Source organism: Anomaloglossus baeobatrachus, chromosome 3 (genome assembly GCF_048569485.1).
Source record: "Anomaloglossus baeobatrachus isolate aAnoBae1 chromosome 3, aAnoBae1.hap1, whole genome shotgun sequence".
In the NCBI taxonomy this organism is placed as follows: Eukaryota; Metazoa; Chordata; class Amphibia; order Anura; family Aromobatidae; genus Anomaloglossus; species Anomaloglossus baeobatrachus.
Window position 1 is genome coordinate 396,385,582 of NC_134355.1, and position 18,559 is coordinate 396,404,140.

At 45.0% G+C, this 18,559-nt stretch overlaps 1 protein-coding gene across 7 annotated transcripts in view; it reads right to left on the reverse strand.

Moving 5' to 3' along the window:
- ADGRB3 (adhesion G protein-coupled receptor B3) overlaps window positions 1-18,559 on the reverse strand; it is a 1,441,017-nt gene that overhangs the window by 698,511 nt on the left and 723,947 nt on the right. For all 7 annotated transcript variants that reach the window (XM_075340252.1, XM_075340251.1, XM_075340250.1 and 4 more), the window contains 2 exons: window positions 5,704-5,898; window positions 750-818 (listed from right to left, as the gene is read on the reverse strand). In XM_075340252.1, the coding sequence (XP_075196367.1) occupies window positions 750-818; window positions 5,704-5,898 (264 nt within the window). The remainder of the gene's footprint in view (window positions 1-749; window positions 819-5,703; window positions 5,899-18,559) is intronic.

An 18,559-nucleotide genomic window follows, 5' to 3' on the forward strand; every position in this document is an offset into this window, starting at 1 on the left:
CACTTGCACCAGTGCAAAACTATGGGGCAGTGTCCATCTGCGGTTGATTTCAAATGCCATATCAGCCTGAGAAATGAATCGCAGCGTGCTGCATTTGACAAGGATTCTCGGCTCATGCACCCCCATACAAGTCTTTGGGAGCGTGTGAAACACTGCACTCGCCTGTCATTCGATTGCAGTGCGATTTATAAAGAGGCAGGCAGCAGAGGAGATGAGGAAAAAGTGCTCCATCCCTCTTCTCCGCAGCTGTGATACAATTGCAAAATCGCATCACAGTCGCATGACCCTTGGCTGACGCTCGAAGCAGTAGCATATTGCTCCCGATGCTCTCGCATCAGAAGCCATGCGAAAGTGGAACCGTACCCTTACAAGGGGAACCGAACAGCATGCAAAACCAGGCAAAACCACATTCATATGTACACAAATGTGTAAATAATAAAGAAACATTTTGGTTAATGGAGGTCCCTGGGGGTTGGCCAGCTGCTAAAATTAGATTATCATTTTGACATACAAGACAATTCCTATTGTTTCACATTGACTATATACATAAAAAAGTATAATTAGTATAATTATATAGGTGTGCAGTGTTTGAACAATGATTTCCATAACCTAATGATGAAAATAAAACAACATATTTAAATGAATTCAAACTATTCGCCACTTTTCTTTAATAAATCTTGCACAATGTAAATCAAATGAAAAGAAGGTCAGAATAATTCAAGTCAATTAAATCATTAAACTTGTCTTACCTGTTGTGCATCTTCCCACTTTTCTTTGTTCTCTTCATCCAGGAGGTTGCTAACTATTTGAAAGAAGTTCTGAAAGAAATATATGTTATTATGCTAAAAGTGATAGGCAATTATGCACATTCAGACTGAATATGACTAACATATTTTTTAGAAATATCTACACAACACATGACATCTGTAAACCTTTCAGCACAGGTCATCGGAAATCAGAGATTTACTGTATATCTTTAACACAGTTTACATTTGTCTTTTTGCCTCCTTGGGATTAAAATGTTTGTATGTATGATTCCAAGTGTGCAACTATGCCATTGTTTTTGTCTTTAGATTTACGGTGGTCATTCTAAAGTAAAAATGATTTGGCAATATGATTCTTCTGGTCACTACAAGTATGACAATACCAAATTTCTAAGGCTATTTTTTATATTTTTATTTTATCTATTTTTTTTATATCCACATTCCTGTATATAACAACGGCAGCTTTGTATAACTAGTGTCACTTATACTGAATCTCATATTGGTGCTGTAGAATCTGTACAATTATTAGAGCAATTAGAGAGTCCTTTATAACTGGTTTACTTTTTTTTGATTATGTATACTGTGTTGGTATATGTGGTGTAGTTACATTCACTATGAGCCAAATTTCATGACATTTGCAAGCAAACTCCTTTCCATATTCATATTGTTTATCAGGGCCATGTCTGTTATTTTTGCAAACATGCCTATATATTGTCTAATAATGTAGTGGATCTGAATTAGTCACCGCTCTAGTGCCTGTTTACCATTTTTTGGCATAAATTGTGGCTAAAAGGACTGGTGACAACAACATTGTTGGCAAAAAGAGATAAGAAGTGTTGCTGTCTCATGAAAAAAATAAACTTGACAATTTTTTTTTAATCACAAGTAGAGATGAGCGAACCCAAGGTTTGGTGTTCCGGGTTCATGCACAAACACAGACTTTACAAAAATGAAGTTTGAGTTCGGACATCGGGAGCTTGACGTACGCAATCCACAGGCTGCTTGTGTACACTCGGTGCTCAGCCCAGTGCGAGCTACTTGCAGTGTTTGAATGACTCACACTGGGGGTAACAAGAGCGTTATCAGATGTAGTGTGCCCCCCAAAAATGGAAACACCCTGCCCACCGTCCCCTGGAAGGGTTCTGTTTATGGCTGTCTCATGTGGGTAGAAATGCGAAACTGCCCAATTAGAGCTTCCATTGGGAATTAGTTCAAGTCCGGATCCTAAACCGAACTTAATCTACAGTCCGGCTGCACCTGCTGATCTGAACATCCACAGGTTTCGCTCATCTGTTACCACAGGGAAAAAACACATTTAGGCTGCTTTCACACTATGTCTTTTTAACATGCGTCCTGAACGTTTTTTTGCTGCAAAAGCGGATCCTGCTTTTACAGCAAAAAACACATGCAAACGCATGTGTTACTTTGCAGGATCCTGTCACTGGATGTTTAGGGGCGGGCATTGGAGTCATGTGATCGGGAGTGATGGGAACTAAACGTGCCAGACTGGGAGCCGGCTTCTTACAACTGCGGAGGTTCGTAACCAAGGTAAACATCGGGTATACTTGCTTGGATACCCGATATTTACTTTGGTTACGAGCGTCTGCAGCTGCTAGGAGCCGGGCTCCCTGCACACGTAACCAACGTAAACATCGGGCAACTAAGATAAGTGGTTACCCGATATTTACCTTGGTTACGAGTGTCCGCAGCTCTCAGGTGGAGGAGAGGGAGGGGGAGAGACAGAGAGGGAGGAGAGAGAGGGACTGATCACGGGGCTGGTTTCTGTGGTTTCTGTGCATGCTCAGTAGAGCAAGCAGGATCCTGTCTATCAGCATGCCAGCGTTCACCTGCGTTTGCATGCTGTTTAGTCAGGATCCAGCAATTTGCAGTATTTGGACGCAGCTCAAAAACGCTACATGTAGCGTTTTTGAAAGATGTTAAAAAACTGCAAGTCGCTGGATCCTCACTATAACGCATGCAAACGCAGGTGAACGCATGTTAACGCGAGTCCATTGCAAATGCATTGAAATGAAAACGCATTTGCACTGGATCCGTTTTTGCGTTAAAAAAATGTTCAGGACACATGTTAAAAAGACGTAGTGTGAAAGCAGCCTTATTCATACATTTCTCAACTAAAGCTGTCATTGATATAGTGATATATATGGGCATATAGAAAGGGTTGTCCCCAAGAAATACTTTTAAATTGACAAATTCTCAATCTTTTTATTTCAATAAAAGTTTCAGAAAAGTAACTAAAATAATTGTATGTCTATACTGAAGATGAGTGAATTGCCAAAATTCATATTTGGTAGATTGACTCAAATTTGGCTGGGAAATTAAATTTGCATAAAATTTCTTTCCTGCAAAATCGAATGTGCCTGATTGCCAGTGAAAAGAAATGTTGCAGTCTCAAAAAAGATGACCCATTTGTTTTCACAAGGGAAAACCATATATATCTAAACATTTTCCCTACGAAAACTGACAATTCAAATAAGTATCTGACCATGTGATGTAGTAAAGGGCTATTTTTTCAGGAAAAGAGCATTTATTATGCAATGACTTGTCGTTTTAGTATATAAACAGGAATACTCCTTCATAATATGGCATATAGGCACGGGTTGTCCTGAAGAAATGCTTTTATTATATTCACCTTGCCTGTCCCCTCTTCCATATCTACCAATTGGTCATCATTAACTACTGATCCTTCCCTTCAGCTCTTCTACTCTTTTGTCTTTAGTCTTTGACACCACTGATACTGACAAGGCCTCACACAATGTCATGAAGTCGACATGTCTAATTCATTAGGCATCATGTCATAACGTGCCATAGATATTAACCTCATGATGTCAAGGGAGACTTAGTGCCTGAGGTACTAGAGACTGAAGAGAGAAAAAAATACAGAATCTGGAGAGAGAGAGTAAGGGGAGGACCATCTTGGGAGCTGCAATGGTAGGACAGGTGAAGAGTGAGGTGAGTATAATTTGTTTTTATATTGTGAGCACTTCATAGACCCAAAAGTTATCCATAGAATTGGTGACCGGCAAGCTGTCATCTTGATACATTTAGGAAAAACGAATAGCAAAAAAAATTCTAATTCTGGCAAATGCAATTTTTTTGTGAACTTTTTAGCAAATTCAATTTGCTTCAGATTGATTTAATCATTTTAGTCATCACATTTAGGGCCATGCGTTAGGAGTCCGTAAAATGGAATTTAATTTTCTTTAATGCCTGAACCCATGATGAGAATATTAAAAAAAAAAATTGCATTGCAAGAATGAACATGCTAGAAAGCAAATAGTAAAGGGTCCTTTTTAGTTTTATAGTCATAATAAATATAATCAAAATTGTCATGCCACCTAATAAATCATTAAATATTTTTGGACTTAATTTAAGAAATATGCTGGTGCTATTTTTTTTTTTTTATAATAACATTCTTTAATTTGAAGTGCTGCTTTAACGCATGGGATGAAGTTGACATTTAGCCCATGCTGAAAATGTAATGAGACTGAAAGGTAGACGCATCATTTACTGACTAATATAATGTAACCTGAAGTGTTCTGACATGGAATGACAATTTAGTATATTGCATTTTATTGACTTAACAATGTGTTAACACGAGAATTGTACATGAATCTAAATGTTGGCATTATGTGAAATTTTTTGTTTGACACTACAGCACAAGACCTTGCTTTTTAGTATTCCCTTCAGAAAGACATTGTTTTCAAGAGCAGAATGCAATCTTATGTTTCATCATGCATTTAGATTACTTTTCCCTCGATAACGCCTTTAACATTTTTGTACATGTGGAATACTGAAAATTTCAAAGAACCGCAAAGCATCTGTTGCACGTTGAGTAAGATACTCTTAAAGGTCTCACAGCAGCTGCCGATTAAGAAAGAACATTGAATAACATTCAAATGTCTACATGAAGATCAGACTTTAAATGTTATACTATAAATGAAAATATATATTATTGTCAATGATCGAGCTCTGTGTAATGACATCTGTTGGACTTTCACACCTTTCCGTCTTTGGAAAGCAGGTAGGCTATATGAAAACTTTGTTCATGATAATATATCCATGCTTTGAGTTTAAAGGACCCCAAACACAATAGATAGCAGTTCAGACGACACCTATGTCTCTTGATTCCCCCATACACAGGACAAAGTGTTCCTGTTTTCTCTATGAGAGAGCTGAGGTCAGACTCCTCTGGAAGTGACCCATCAAAAAGGCCTTCTAAATTTAACAGACTTGATCATTCTGTCCCTCAACATCATTTGTCAAGAAAGAATAGGGAGCCCCCTATACACATTAGATGGTCTTACTGAAATTGAAGGGTTTAGATGACTTTAATCTAATATGTATGGGGCCTCACATTTCTCTTACGTAGATCAAAACAGGAAAAATGGGGAAATTATTTGGTGCCCTATCAACTTAATAGTCAACCTAGTGATTAAGAGCTGTGTTGAGTTCTCCAGAGCAACTGGTTTTTTTTGGCTAATAGAAAGGTTGTGAGCAAGGAGTTATCCTATATGATATTCATAAGTGCTAATAGGGCAAACATGCTTTATCTGCATAGGGGTGGCTCACTATGTCTTGATCATGGTAATTATTTCAAGTTTAATCAACTAAAAAAACTTATAATAAAACTGTTCCTTCAGAAAATAATACTTTTCTACCAGTTTGGTAATACTTTTAGACTGTCAAAACATTGAAGGTAGCGGCCACTGCACATGATAGTCAACATGTCATAACAGTGGGTAAAAATGGAGGTCAAGGAATGACAGAATAGGATTCTAGTATCTTTTATGTCCAGTTTTTGCTAATTAAAGCTCAATCAACTACATCCTTTGCCAGACATAACAGTAGAAGACAAATAAAATACAAGGAAACATATTTTGCTTTTTGTCAAGAAAGAAATGATTGCGTTATGTCTTACCTGCACTCCATCAGATGCAGGGATGTAGCTCGCTCTTTTGAAAGTGTCTGTGACATTTCTAAGGATTTCCACTGAGATCAGAAGATCCCCAGCATAAAAATGCTTCCTCTGAGTTAAATCAAGCAGTGTTTTAGTCACCTGAGACATTCCTTCCCCTGCCAGCATTCTTTGTCCCTTGGCAAGATGTTCTTTAATCTGTATCGATCAAATAGATGGCATAAATTTAAAATATGACACTTGAAAGATTGAAAACCAGTACATAACATACAGTACAATATTTGGAAACATTGCTCCATCTGTCTTATTTCTTCACATTTTAAAGACACTGATACTGTGTACAGCCATATGTGTTTTTTGTTCTCTAATATCATTGTTAGAAATATCCTTCTGCTAATCTACAAGACTACAGTGAAAATCAGTTTGCTAACACTTGCCCTACACATGTGAGCAGCTTGTATTCTTAGAAATGGACTTCAGACAAAGACGGGAGATTATAAAAGCTCGAAAAATACAAGTTGTTATAAGCTTTGGCGTTCATCGTCTGCAGTATAATGGCTAGTCGCTATTATGCACTACTCTATTAATTTTTTTGCTTTTTAACCCCTTCATGACCCATGACGCAAATATCATCACGGAACGCGTGAGGTTAATCCCCGCCCCCTGCCGTGGACAGGCCACGGCGATCCACGCACATATCAGCTGATTTCAACAGCTGACATGCGTGCATGCAAGTTACAAATGGAATCGCTTTCCACCCGCAACTTTTAACCCCTTACATCTCGCTGCCAAAATCTGGCAGCGAGATGTATATGCGTGCGACCATTACTTTTACTTACCGCCGCCACCAACGGAAGAAGCGTGCGTGTTCACATGACTTCCGGTGGTTGCCATGGTAGCACAAGATCATGTGATGACGCCTGTAGCTAACATGAGTCACTTTCTCTCAGTGTCGGCATAGTGCCAGCACTGAGAGTAGAGCAGCAAATCTGCAGTTCTCAGCTCTGTAGCTGAGATCTACAGATATGGAAGAGCGATCAGATTGCTGATCCATATAGCACCCTAGAGGGACTAGTAAAATAAAAAAAGTAAAAAAAAACAGTTTAAAAAAACAACAAAAAACCTAAAAGTTAAAATTACCCCTCTTTCGCCCCTTTGAAAATTAAAGGGTTAAAAACATAAAAAATATACACATATTTGGTATCGACGCGTTCAGAAATGCCCTATCTATCAAAATGTAAAATCAATTAATCTGATTTGTAAACAGCGTAGCGGCAAAAATAATCCAAACGTCTTTTGGTCGCCGCAAGTTTTGCGTAAAATACAATAACAGGCAATCAAAGCGTAGCAGCTGTGCAAAAATGGTGCTATTAGAACCGTCAGCTCGAGACGCAAAAAGTATGCTGCCACTGAGCCATAGATCCCAAAAAATGAGAACGCTATGGGTTTCAGAAAATGGCGCAAAACGTGCGCCACTTTTTTTGGACATCCTTGTGAATTTTTTTTAACCCCTTAGATACAAGTAAATCTATATATGTTTAGTGTCAACAAACTCCCACCGACCTCAGGCATCACAATGACACATCAGTTTTACCATATAGTGAGCATGGTGAATAAAATATCACAAAAACTATTATGCAATCACACTTTTTCTGCAGTTTTTCCACACTTGAAATTTTTTTGCTGTTTTCCAGTACACCATATATGGTAAAACTTATGGTTTAATTTAAAAGTACAACTCGTCCTGCAAAATACAAGCCCTCATATTGCAACATTGACAGAAAAATAAAAACGTTACGACTGTTGGAAAAAGGGGAGCAAAAAAAAACCAAAACAGAAAAACGGAAAACGCCCAGGGGCTGAAGGAGTTAAAGTTTAAAAAAATGAAAAAAAAAAAGATTCAGTAATGCTACACCTTCACCAGGTTTTTGTTCAATGGAGTAGCATAGATCCTAAGTCCAGCAATGCATCACTTATCTGCTGCAGATCTACCAGTTCTCTGAAGAGTAGAGCTCTTTATATCCCCATCCACACCACTAATTGACAGCTTTCTGTCTTCACTGTGCATAGGCAGAAAGCTGGCAATGAGTATTTGGGGCAAGGATTTATAGAGTTCTTGAATATTGAGGACTATATGGCAGCAGGTTCACTAGTCTTCTATTTATAATGTCCTGCAGACAGCAAGCAGCCCAGAAAGTGACACATCAACACAATTAGGGTCTCTATGTTTACATTATGCTGCTATCAGATTAGGTGACAAAAACCTGGTTGTGGCAGATTCTCTTTAAGGCTATGTGCACACGCTGCGTTTTTTTGACGCTGCATTTTTGTGCGTTTTTGGCCGCGAAAAGCGCACAAAAACGCACCTGCGTCGAAAAAACGCGGCAAAAAACGCACGCGTTTTGCCGCGATTTGGTGCGTTTTTGTGCTGCGTTTTGCTGCGTTTTTGCTCACTGCGTCTTTATGCGTTTTTTATCAGTGAACAAAAAAAAAAAAGGTCTGATGTCATTTCCTTCTTCAATGTGTTCTTCATTCTCCACTAGTGTATGCAGAAGAGCAGACAGCTGCAGAACTACAAGTCTCAGCATCCTCGATCCAATAGTGTATGCAGGAGAGCAGACAGCAGCTGTCGAACTACAAGGCTCAGCATATGCAGAAGAGCAGACAGCTGCAGAACTACAAGTCTCAGCATCCTCGATCCAATAGTGTATGCAGGAGAGCAGACAGCAGCTGTCGAACTACAAGGCTCAGCATCCTCCATCCAATAGTGTATGCAGGAGAGCAGACAGCAGCTGTCGAACTACAAGGTTCAGCATCCTCCTTCCAGGACTGTATGCAGGATTTCTTTGCCCCCCCAAAAAAAAAATGACATGGGCTTCGCCATATTTTTGTATGCTAGCCGGGTACAGCAGGCAGGTACGGGCTGCCCCCAACCCCCAGCTGCCTATTTGTACCCAGCTGGGAACCAAAAATATAGGGAAGCCCTTTTTTTTTTTAAATTATTTCATGAATTTCATGAAATAATTTAAAAAAAAAATGACGTGGGCTTCGCCCAATTTTTGAGTCCAGCCGGGTACAACTAGGCAGCTGGGGATTGGAATCCACAGTGCAGGGTGCCCATGCTTTCTGGGCATCCCCGCTGTGAATTGCAGTCCCGCAGCCACCCCAGAAAATGGCGCTTTCATAGAAGCGCCATCTTCTGGCGCTGTATCCAACTCTTCCGGCTGCCCTGGTGACGGGTGGCTAGCCGGGTAATAATGGAGTTAGGGTTAGCTGTATATTATCAGCTAGCCCTAAGCCCGAAATTCATGGTGTCACGCCAATATTAGACATGGCCACCATGAATTTCTAGTAAAGATAAAAAAAAACACAACACACAGAAAAATATTTTTATTAGAAATAAAACACAACACAATTAGTGACTCCATCTTTATTGAAATAAAGAACCCCCCTCCGCAGTAATCCTGGGTCAGGGTCCCGCACCGTCCAATCTGGATCCAATATCATCTGATCGGTTTGCTGGAAGGCAAAGCGATCAGATGATGTGTCAGGATCAAGTGCCTGAATCACATGACACAGCAGCTGATTGTATAAACGACTTTTATACAATCAGCTGATGCATCAGCGCAAAAAAAAAAAAATAAATAATAATACTCACTTATGTGCTGAATACCGGCAGCTCCTGCAGCGATGGGGCGGGAGTCTGATCCTGTCCGATCGCTGCAGCAGCTGCCGGTTATCAGGGATGAAGTCTCCTGACGCATCCGCTGATACCGGCCGGGCGCCCGCGTCATCGCGATACTTACGATCACCTGATGCGTCAGGTGACTGCATCAGGTGATCCATCGCCAGGTCCTGCATCCATCGGAGCCGGAGGTTTCCCGGCCGTCTGCACACAGCCGGAGCGGGGGTGGCGATACCGTGAGAGGAGCTGGGAGCGGGCATGGCACCGGGAGGCTGCACACAGGTGAGTATAACTTTTTTTTTTTTCTACTGTTAACTTTTGTTTTCGCAGCCGCTTCCATCTCCTGCCTGTACATGGCGCCGCACGGCAGCTGACATGCACAGGACGGGAGGTGGAAGCGACGGTGACGGTACCGGGAGGATTCACGCTTCTGTCTATACTGACAGAAGGAATCCTCTTCCTGTACACGTCACTTTACTACCCCCCTCCTGCGTTTATAGCTGCGTTTTTGGTCTTAGAAACGCACCAAAACGCACCAAAACACAGCTATTTGCGTTTCTCATTGCGTCTTTCAACATCCCATTGAACTCAATGGATGAAAAGCGCAGTGAAAAACGCGGGAATAATTGACATGCTGCGCTTTTGTGGTCACCACAAAAACGCAGCTGAAAAAAAACGCTGTGTGGGGACAGCAAAAATGAAAACTCATAGACTTTGCTGGGGAAGCAAAGTCATGCAGTTTTGAGGCCAAAAACGCACCCGAAAAACGCGCAAAAACGCCGCGAAAAACGCACCGTGTGCACATAGCCTAATATTGTCATTCCACATGTTGTAGATGCATACTGTGCTTTATTAGGCTGCACCTTTGTTCACCATAAAACAGACAGGGTCCAGCAGTATCATCAGAAAGGCTATCCATGTTAATTAATCATCTCATAGGCAAAATCCTCCTAAAATTCCTAAATAAGTTATACTCACTTTTAATTCCCTCTTTCCCTCACTATGTCTCGATTCTCCATGTAGTTCTTAAGTTTTCATCAGCTACAGCACAACTAGAGATGAGCAATCCCGAGATTCGGTGTTCAGTGTTCATATCAAACACACACTTTATAAAAAAAAGTTTGGATTCGGAGCTTGGGTCCCATAGATATCCAAACCACTTTGTGCTTGGGTACACTCAGTGCTCAGCCCAGTGCAAGCCACTTGCAGTGTTTGAGCAGTTCGCACTGGCGGTAACAAAAGCATGATCGGATGTAGTGTGCACCAAAAAAAAAAAAGAAAACACGAGTCCACCCCAGGAAGTGATCTGTTTATGGCTGGCTGCATGTGGGTGGAGACTCACACTGCCCAATTAGTGAATACTATTCGGTATTTAGGTCACGTTCAGGTCCCAAACCATTCTTAAAGTTTGGCTGCACCTGCCAAACCGAACTTCTATGGGTCCGCTCATCACTAGTCATCTAATATATAAAGCTGAGTGTATGTGTATGTGTGTGTGTGTGTGTGTGTGTGTGTGTGTGTGTGTATGTCCGCTAAAGGAATCTGCACCGTCGCATTTACAATCATGAAATTTTGCACAGACACCCCATCTGACCCAGGGAACGTCATAGACTATGTTTGGGTGGAAACATTTAACCCCGTGCTTTCCAGTTACTCTACAAAAATCCTGCCTCCATTAATCTGAATGGAGCTTGGAGCTCCTGGCTATAAATAGCAACTGTCAGTTGTTGCTATAGGAACAAAATAAACTGTTAGTATACGAAGCTTATGTGTGAGGTAAAAAGATGTCGGTGGTGCGACGGATAGAGAGAGACAGACAGAAACAGAGCGGGAAAGAGACAGAGCGGGAAAGAGAGCGCGGGAAAGAGACAGCGCGGGAAAGAGACAGTGTGGGAAAGAGACAGAGCGGGCAAAGAGACAGAGCGGGCAAAGAGACAGAGCGGGCAAGAGACAGAATGGGAAAAATACAGCGCGGGAAAGAGACAGAGCGGGCAAAGAGACAGAGCGGGCAAAGAGACAGAGCGGGCAAAGAGACAGAGCTTGAAAGAGACAGAGCGGGAAAGAGAGCGCGGGAAAGACAGCGCGGGAAAGAGACAGCGTGGGAAAGAGACAGAGCGGGCAAAGAGACAGAGCGGGCAGAGACACAGAGCGGGCAGAGACACAGAGCGGGCAAGAGACACAGAGCGGGCAAGAGACAGAGCGGGCAAGAGACAGAACGGGAAAGAGACAGCGCGGGAAAGAGACAGCGCGGGAAAGAGACAGCACGGGAAAGAGACAGAGCGGGAAAGAGAGAGCGGGAAAGAGACAGAGCGGGAAAAATACAGCGCGGGAAAGAGACAGAGCAGGAAAAAGACAGCGCGGGAAAAAGGCAGCGCGGGAAAGAGACAGAGCGGGAAAGAGACAGTACGGGAAAGAGACAGCGCGGGAAAGAGACAGCGGGAAAAAGACAGCACGGGAAAGAGACAGCGCAGGAAAGAGATAGAGCGGGAAAGAGACAGCCCGGGCAAAGAGACAACCCGGGCAAAGAGACAGAGAGAGAGAGAGAGAGACAGACAGATACAGAGATTGAGACAGATAGACTGATGCAAATACAGACAGAGAGATAAAAACAGACAGACAAGGAAAGAGACAGACAGCGAGACAGACAGACAGCAACACACAGGCAGAGACTGGGAGAGAGACAGAGAGACAGTTACTATCCCGGGCAACGCCCGGGTACTACAGCTAGTTACCTATAAATGTCACAAGGCCACTGCAACCATAAACTGACCTCAGACATCTGTCATATACCCATGAGTAGAGATGAGCGATATTGATCAGGAAAGATAAAAAAAACTCCCGGATGCTCGCCACCCCTTGGCGACTGTAACAGTAGAATAGGGAAGTGCAGGGTAGCGAACATAATTGTATGCCACAAAACAGCATATGATAATCTAATTATAGCTAATTGTGTGCTCCAGCTCAAACATGCTATTTGTAGTTTTAAATAAGGCCAAATTAGTGCTGACAATCCAAAATTTTTTTTGTGCTTTAAAATAGAGCAGAATTAGTGCGGCTCAGTGCCCACACTCCAAAGTCCTTTTTGTGCTTCTAAATAGGGCCACATTAGTACACTGCTCATGCTCCAAAGTGATAGTTGTGCTTTTCAATAGGGCACAAAAACATAAGTGGGAAATCCCAAGGTCGTGGTGAAAGGAGGAATAAGCGTGGTGGTCAAGATGGACATGGGGAATATGCTAAGGTTTCTGAAAGGTCTACTGAACAAACACTGGCTTGTTCTAGCCAAACAAAATTAACAACTTCTGTTACCTGACAGGTTACTCCACTCCCTCTTTCTTTCTCAGCCACATAGCTGTATGACTGTGTTTCAGAATCTGGCAAGCGCTTTCTCAAGTGGCCTCTCCTCCTCTTCCTCATCCTCAACTTCCGACACAGTACAGTCGTCACATCACAAGTCTGCTCCAAAGATTCCCAAACTCAAGAGGAGAAAAGCATCTGCAGCACTGATGCCGAAAATCTTTGTCAGTTGCATCCAGTGTCAGATGAAGTATGGTCTGAGCAGAATCCAGAGCCTCATTACCCAATGTTAAGCCCTGGGAATAGAGTTGCTGGTGAGACTCATATACCTGAGATGCACCTGTACTGTATTGTGGTGTCAGTGCAAGAACAGGAGGGTGACAGTCAAGGTGATGAGTGGGATGAGAGAGAGGATGATGATGAGGTTGGAGATCCCACTTGGTGTGTACCCAGAGGCACGCATCTTAGTAGCTCAGCAGAGGAGAAGGAGGAGAAAGACAAAAAGGTTATGATGGCAATTCCTGCACAATCATGTTCTGATGCAACCACAACAAGCACTGCATACTCAGCCACAACTCTGGCTGTGGCCAGCAGCAGTCGTGGGTCTGCAGTTCTCAGGAAGGGTTGCCTAGCCTGGGCCTTTTTTGAATCCGCAAATGATGACCCAAATTTTGTTATCTGCAAAGTTTGTAAACAACGACTCAGTAAAGGAAAAAATTCCAAGAATTTGATACTACATGGATGAACTGGCACATAGTCTACAAACATACATTAGTCTTGAAATCTTACTGAGCTAAAACACGTCCCCAACCACCGTCTGCCCCATCAAATGCGTCCCGCTGTGTCTTCCTCTTTGAAAGTGTTCTCACAGAGGTCTGTGACTGCAGAACCTCCCCTTGTTTACCATCTTGCATCACTACAGAAGTCTTTCAGCCTACAGGTTAACAGGTTTATATGCAATGTGCCGACACTGTGGAATTTCACTGTGCACATATTGCAGTGACTGTGGCAGCAGCGACGAGCCATGCTGCAGTATGCAATGAGGTATACACTGGGACAACGTGATGTGGTCAGTGGGTAAAATCACAGTTGCGGAGTGGGCACAGATGAAAGACCTCTGCACCCTTCTGCAGAGTTTGAAAATGGCTACTAAGTAGTTGGTTAGCACTGGTGATGCCGTCATCAGCATCACTATTTCAGTCATCTATATGCTGGACCAGACTTTGAATAGTCTGCATGAGGAGGTGGTGGTCCCAAAGGAAGAGGAGGAAGCAGAATAGGTTGCAAAAGAGATACTGATATCTTAAAAGGTCTGGACTGTCATCGCACAGGTGGAGGGCAAGGGAGGGTGGAGGGCAATGATCGACGAGGGCTCATGGTACCAGACAAACTGTTAGTGAAGGTGCAGGAGCCGAGGAACAAATGGACAAGAAGGATGAGGTAATGGGCGCGCAACAATCAAGGGAAGAAAATATTGATTCCTATACTGTTGTCCATGATTGGTGAGAAGGGAAGGAGGAATCAAGCTTGAGTGTTAACCCGCCACCAACACATCATTGACTTGGAGCGCATGAATTGCAAGACAAATGAGCGCCTTCTTGCTGCACTATCTACAACATGATTCCAGAATTGTTAGGAGTAGAAATAGTGCTGACTACTGGGTTGCCACTCAGTTAGATCCAAGAGTAAATTTTACCAGATGCTTCACCCCCAAAAAGAGAAGCACGCATGCTGGAGTATCAAAACCAACTTGTTCACAATTATAAAAGAGCTTATCCCCAAGACAGCAGTGAAGCACCCAGTGTGTTTTGCAGTTCTTTACGTTAAACAATGGGAATATCAATTTGTCAATGCAAAACATTAGCAGCAGTAACAGTTTAACTGGCAGAAGCTATTTATGCAACTTGTGGGACATATTTTAACACCATCACATGCACCACCAGAACAGAGTACAACTCTGACACATAGTGATTATCTAGAGAAAATGGTGCAGGATTATCTCAAGCTCAATTGTGATACCATCAAGGGTTGGACGCTTTTGCATTTTGGGAGGCAAAAATGGAAGAGTAGCCTGAGATCGCCAGTCACACATTGGAGGTTTTGTCATGCCAGGCAGCCAGCATTCTCTCAGAACGCGTTTTCAGCGCTGCTGTTGGTGTCCTGATGGATCAGTGTGTTACGAGGGGGACCCGGGGAAGCGTGCCAAGATGGGGAATGGACAGCTTCCGCCGGTCAAGGTCCACTGTGCGGTGTAAGGGACCGCTGCTATGGTGGGTGAAGAGTGAGCGGGTTGCTGCTAGCGATCGTCTGGAATGTCACAGACGATCTATGTACACCGATCTGCCCTAACCCGTGTGGGTTGTATGGCAGGGATCACACGGCTCGGTGTACCTGTTGCACGGGGAAGCACAGAGGTGCCCACGCACGTGTGCCAGTGGAAGTCACGAGAATATGGCACGAGGGTAGCACAGAGGTGCCCACGCACGTGTGCTTTCAATAACCAGGTGAGTCCGGTGGAGACTCGAGGAGCTCACCTGGGACAGGAACACGGCCTGTTGAAGGAGCTACTGCCGGAGCAGCAAGGCAGGGACACGGCCTGCAAACCAGGTACTGCCTAAGCAGCAAGGGCCAAGCCCACAGAAGTCGATAATGCCTGAGCAGTGGCGTGGCAGCACGCTGCCAGACATCCAAACATAGAAGGACGGTCGCGCGCCGCCATGATGGCAGGAGGAGCTTTCAAGGAGGTGTAGCTCCAGCCAAGGGCGGGCGCGAGGCGGAGATGACGGACTTGACCCAATCAGGATCCACGACATCCCAGCCTGGCCAGTCAGGATTCACCACATCACCAGCCTTGTCATCAAGCCGTGTGACGTCAGTGGGCGAATCAGGATCCACCAAGCATAGCACATGCTCACCCTCCTGCCTCTGGGAAATAGAGGCGGGATCCTCGGTCTCACAATGTGTAGAGATAACAGGAGTCTCACTGCTTCCCTGAACAGCAAACCTCTGCACATTGCGCAACCTCACAGACCTTCGAGGCTGCTGAGCAGGAGGAGCTGCGGCAGGCAAGGAATGGGAGACCGCCTCATTTCTTGCAACAGGAGTACCACTAGGTGTCACCCTCGTGCTGCCTCTCTGAGGAGGTTTCTCCTGCACTCTGCGCAGTCTGGCAGACCTTCGGCGCTGCTGAGCAGGAGCGCTCGTGGCAGGCAAGGACACTGTCTCATTCCTTGCCACAGGAGAGCCACGAGATGTAACATTACCCCCCCGTCTAGGCCCCCCCCCTTGTCCGTGCTCGAAGGCCGCTATCAACCCTGGGGCGCGGATATGATCCTCCAACTCCCAGGATCTATGCTCTGGACCACGACCGGCCCACTCCACGAGGTAGTACCTCTTTCCCTGTATGACTTTTGTCTCCACAAGTTTCGCCACCTCAGGGTCGTCGGACGGGGAGTCGGTTTGAGCCGGCAGGGACCCCGAGAATTTATTAAGTCGTACGGGTTTCAGAAGGGACACGTGAAAGGTGTTGGCTATAGCCCAGCGTGGAGGGAGCTGGAGTCGGTATGCCACCGGGTTCACCTGCTCTAGTACTTTAAACGGACCCAGGTACCTAGGGGCGAACTTGGCTGCCTGTACCCGTAGGTTAACATTCTTAGAGGACAGCCACACTAGGTCACCAGGGGCGAAGGATGGTGCAGGGCGGCGGCGCTCATCAGCCGTTGTCACCATCCGGTCTTTAGCCCTCTTAAGGGCCTCTTGGGTGTTATCCCAGATCTCCCGGGCCTCGGTCGCCCAATCCTCCACTCTAGGATCGGGAGACGTAATGGGCATCGGAACCGGGATTCGGGGATGTTGTCCGTTATTGAGCAGGAACGGAGTCTGACCAGAGGATTCATGGACCGAATTATTAATGGCAAATTCGGCCCAAGGAAGGAGGTTAGCCCAGTTGTCGTGGTGCGCGGAGATAAAATGGTGGAGGTACGTTACCAAGGTCTGATTGGTCCTCTCTACCAGTCCATTGGTTTCGGGATGGTATGCGGAGGAGATGTTCAGCTCTATCTGCAGGAGCTTACAGAGCTCTCTCCAGAAGCGAGACGCGAACTGGGGACCCCGGTCGCTCACCACCTTGTCAGGCATGCCATGCAGCCTAAATACATGCCGAATGAATAAGGTGGCGAGAGCACGTGACGTCGGGAGTCGTGGGAGAGGCACCAAGTGGACCATTTTAGAGAAGTGATCCGTGATGACCCATACGACCTTGTGACCTGCTGACTTGGGCAGATCTCCCAGGAAGTCCATTCCCACCACTTCCCAGGGACGATCCGGCACTGGCAGTGGGTGAAGAAGACCTGCCGGTCTCTGCCGGGACGGCTTATTCCGTGCACACGACATACAGGCTCCCACATACTCCTGTATGTCCTGGGGTAGTCTCGGCCACCAATAGTGCCTAGTCACAAGGTCTCTGGTCCTTTTGACCCCAAAGTGACCCCCGACCTTGGAGGCATGGGCCCACGATAGCACCTCATTCCGTAGTTCAGGGGGAACGAGGGTCTTGCCAGGTGGCACCTGGTCCAAAGATGTGGGAGTGACCATCCTCAAGCTGTCCGGGGGTAGTATAAGACGAGGCTCCTCCTCGTCCTCCTCCAACACAACCATACAACGTGACAAGGCATCGGCCCGTACGTTCTTCTCACCGGCCAGGTGGCGGATAATAAAGCGGAACCGGGAGAAGAACAAGGACCAACGGGCCTGCCTTGGGTTCAGGCGTTGTGCTGTCTGGAGGTATGTGAGATTTTTATGATCGGAAAATACTTCAAATGGATGCTTCGCACCCTCCAGGAGATGCCGCCATTCCTGGAATGCTAGTTTCATCGCCAGTAACTCCCTATCCCCTATGGAGTAGTTCCTCTCGGCCGGAGAAAAGGTTTTGGAGAAAAAGAAACATGGATGCTTCCTTCCTCGTTCGTCTTTCTGGTAGAGGACTGCACCAGCACCGACCGAAGAGGCGTCTACCTCTAGTAGGAAGGGTTTGGAGATGTCTGGACGATGAAGGATGGGAGCTCTGGAGAAGTAAGTTTTGAGAGTGTGAAATGCCTCTACCGTTTCCCGTGTCCATGCTTTGGGATTAGCGCCCTTGCGGGTAAGGGCAATGATGGGTGCTGCCACCGTCGAGAAGTTGGGAATGAACTGGCGATAATAATTGATAAACCCCAAGAAACGCTGGATCGCTTTCAGCGAGCGGGGCTCAGGCCATTTCATCACTGTCTCCAACTTCCCCGGATCCATTGCTAACCCCTGACTGGACACGATATACCCCAGAAACGGCAAGGATTCATGTTCAAAAACGCACTTTTCTAGCTTAGCATATAACGAATGAGTGCGGAGCCTCTTAAGTACTCGGATGACATCCCTCCGATGGGTGGCAAGATCGGGGGAGAAGATAAGGATATCATCCAGGTATGCAACCACGGAAAGATACAAATCCCGGAAAACATCATTCACAAAGTCTTGAAATACGGCGGGGGCATTGCAGAGTCCGAAGGGCATTACGAGATACTCGTAGTGACCGTCCCTGGTGTTGAAGGCGGTCTTCCACTCATCGCCCTCTCGGACTCGCACTAGATTATACGCCCCGCGTAGATCCAGCTTCGTGAAGATCTTTGCCCCGCGGAATCGATCAAATAACTCCGTAATGAGGGGCAAAGGGTATTTGTTTTTGATCGTGATTGCATTTAATCCCCTGTAATCGATACAGGGGCGTAGATCCCCTTCCTTCTTTTGCACGAAGAAGAACCCCGCACCGGCCGGTGAAATAGACTTGCGAATGAACCCTTTTGCCAGGCTGTCCTGAATATATTTGGACATAGCCTCCGTCTC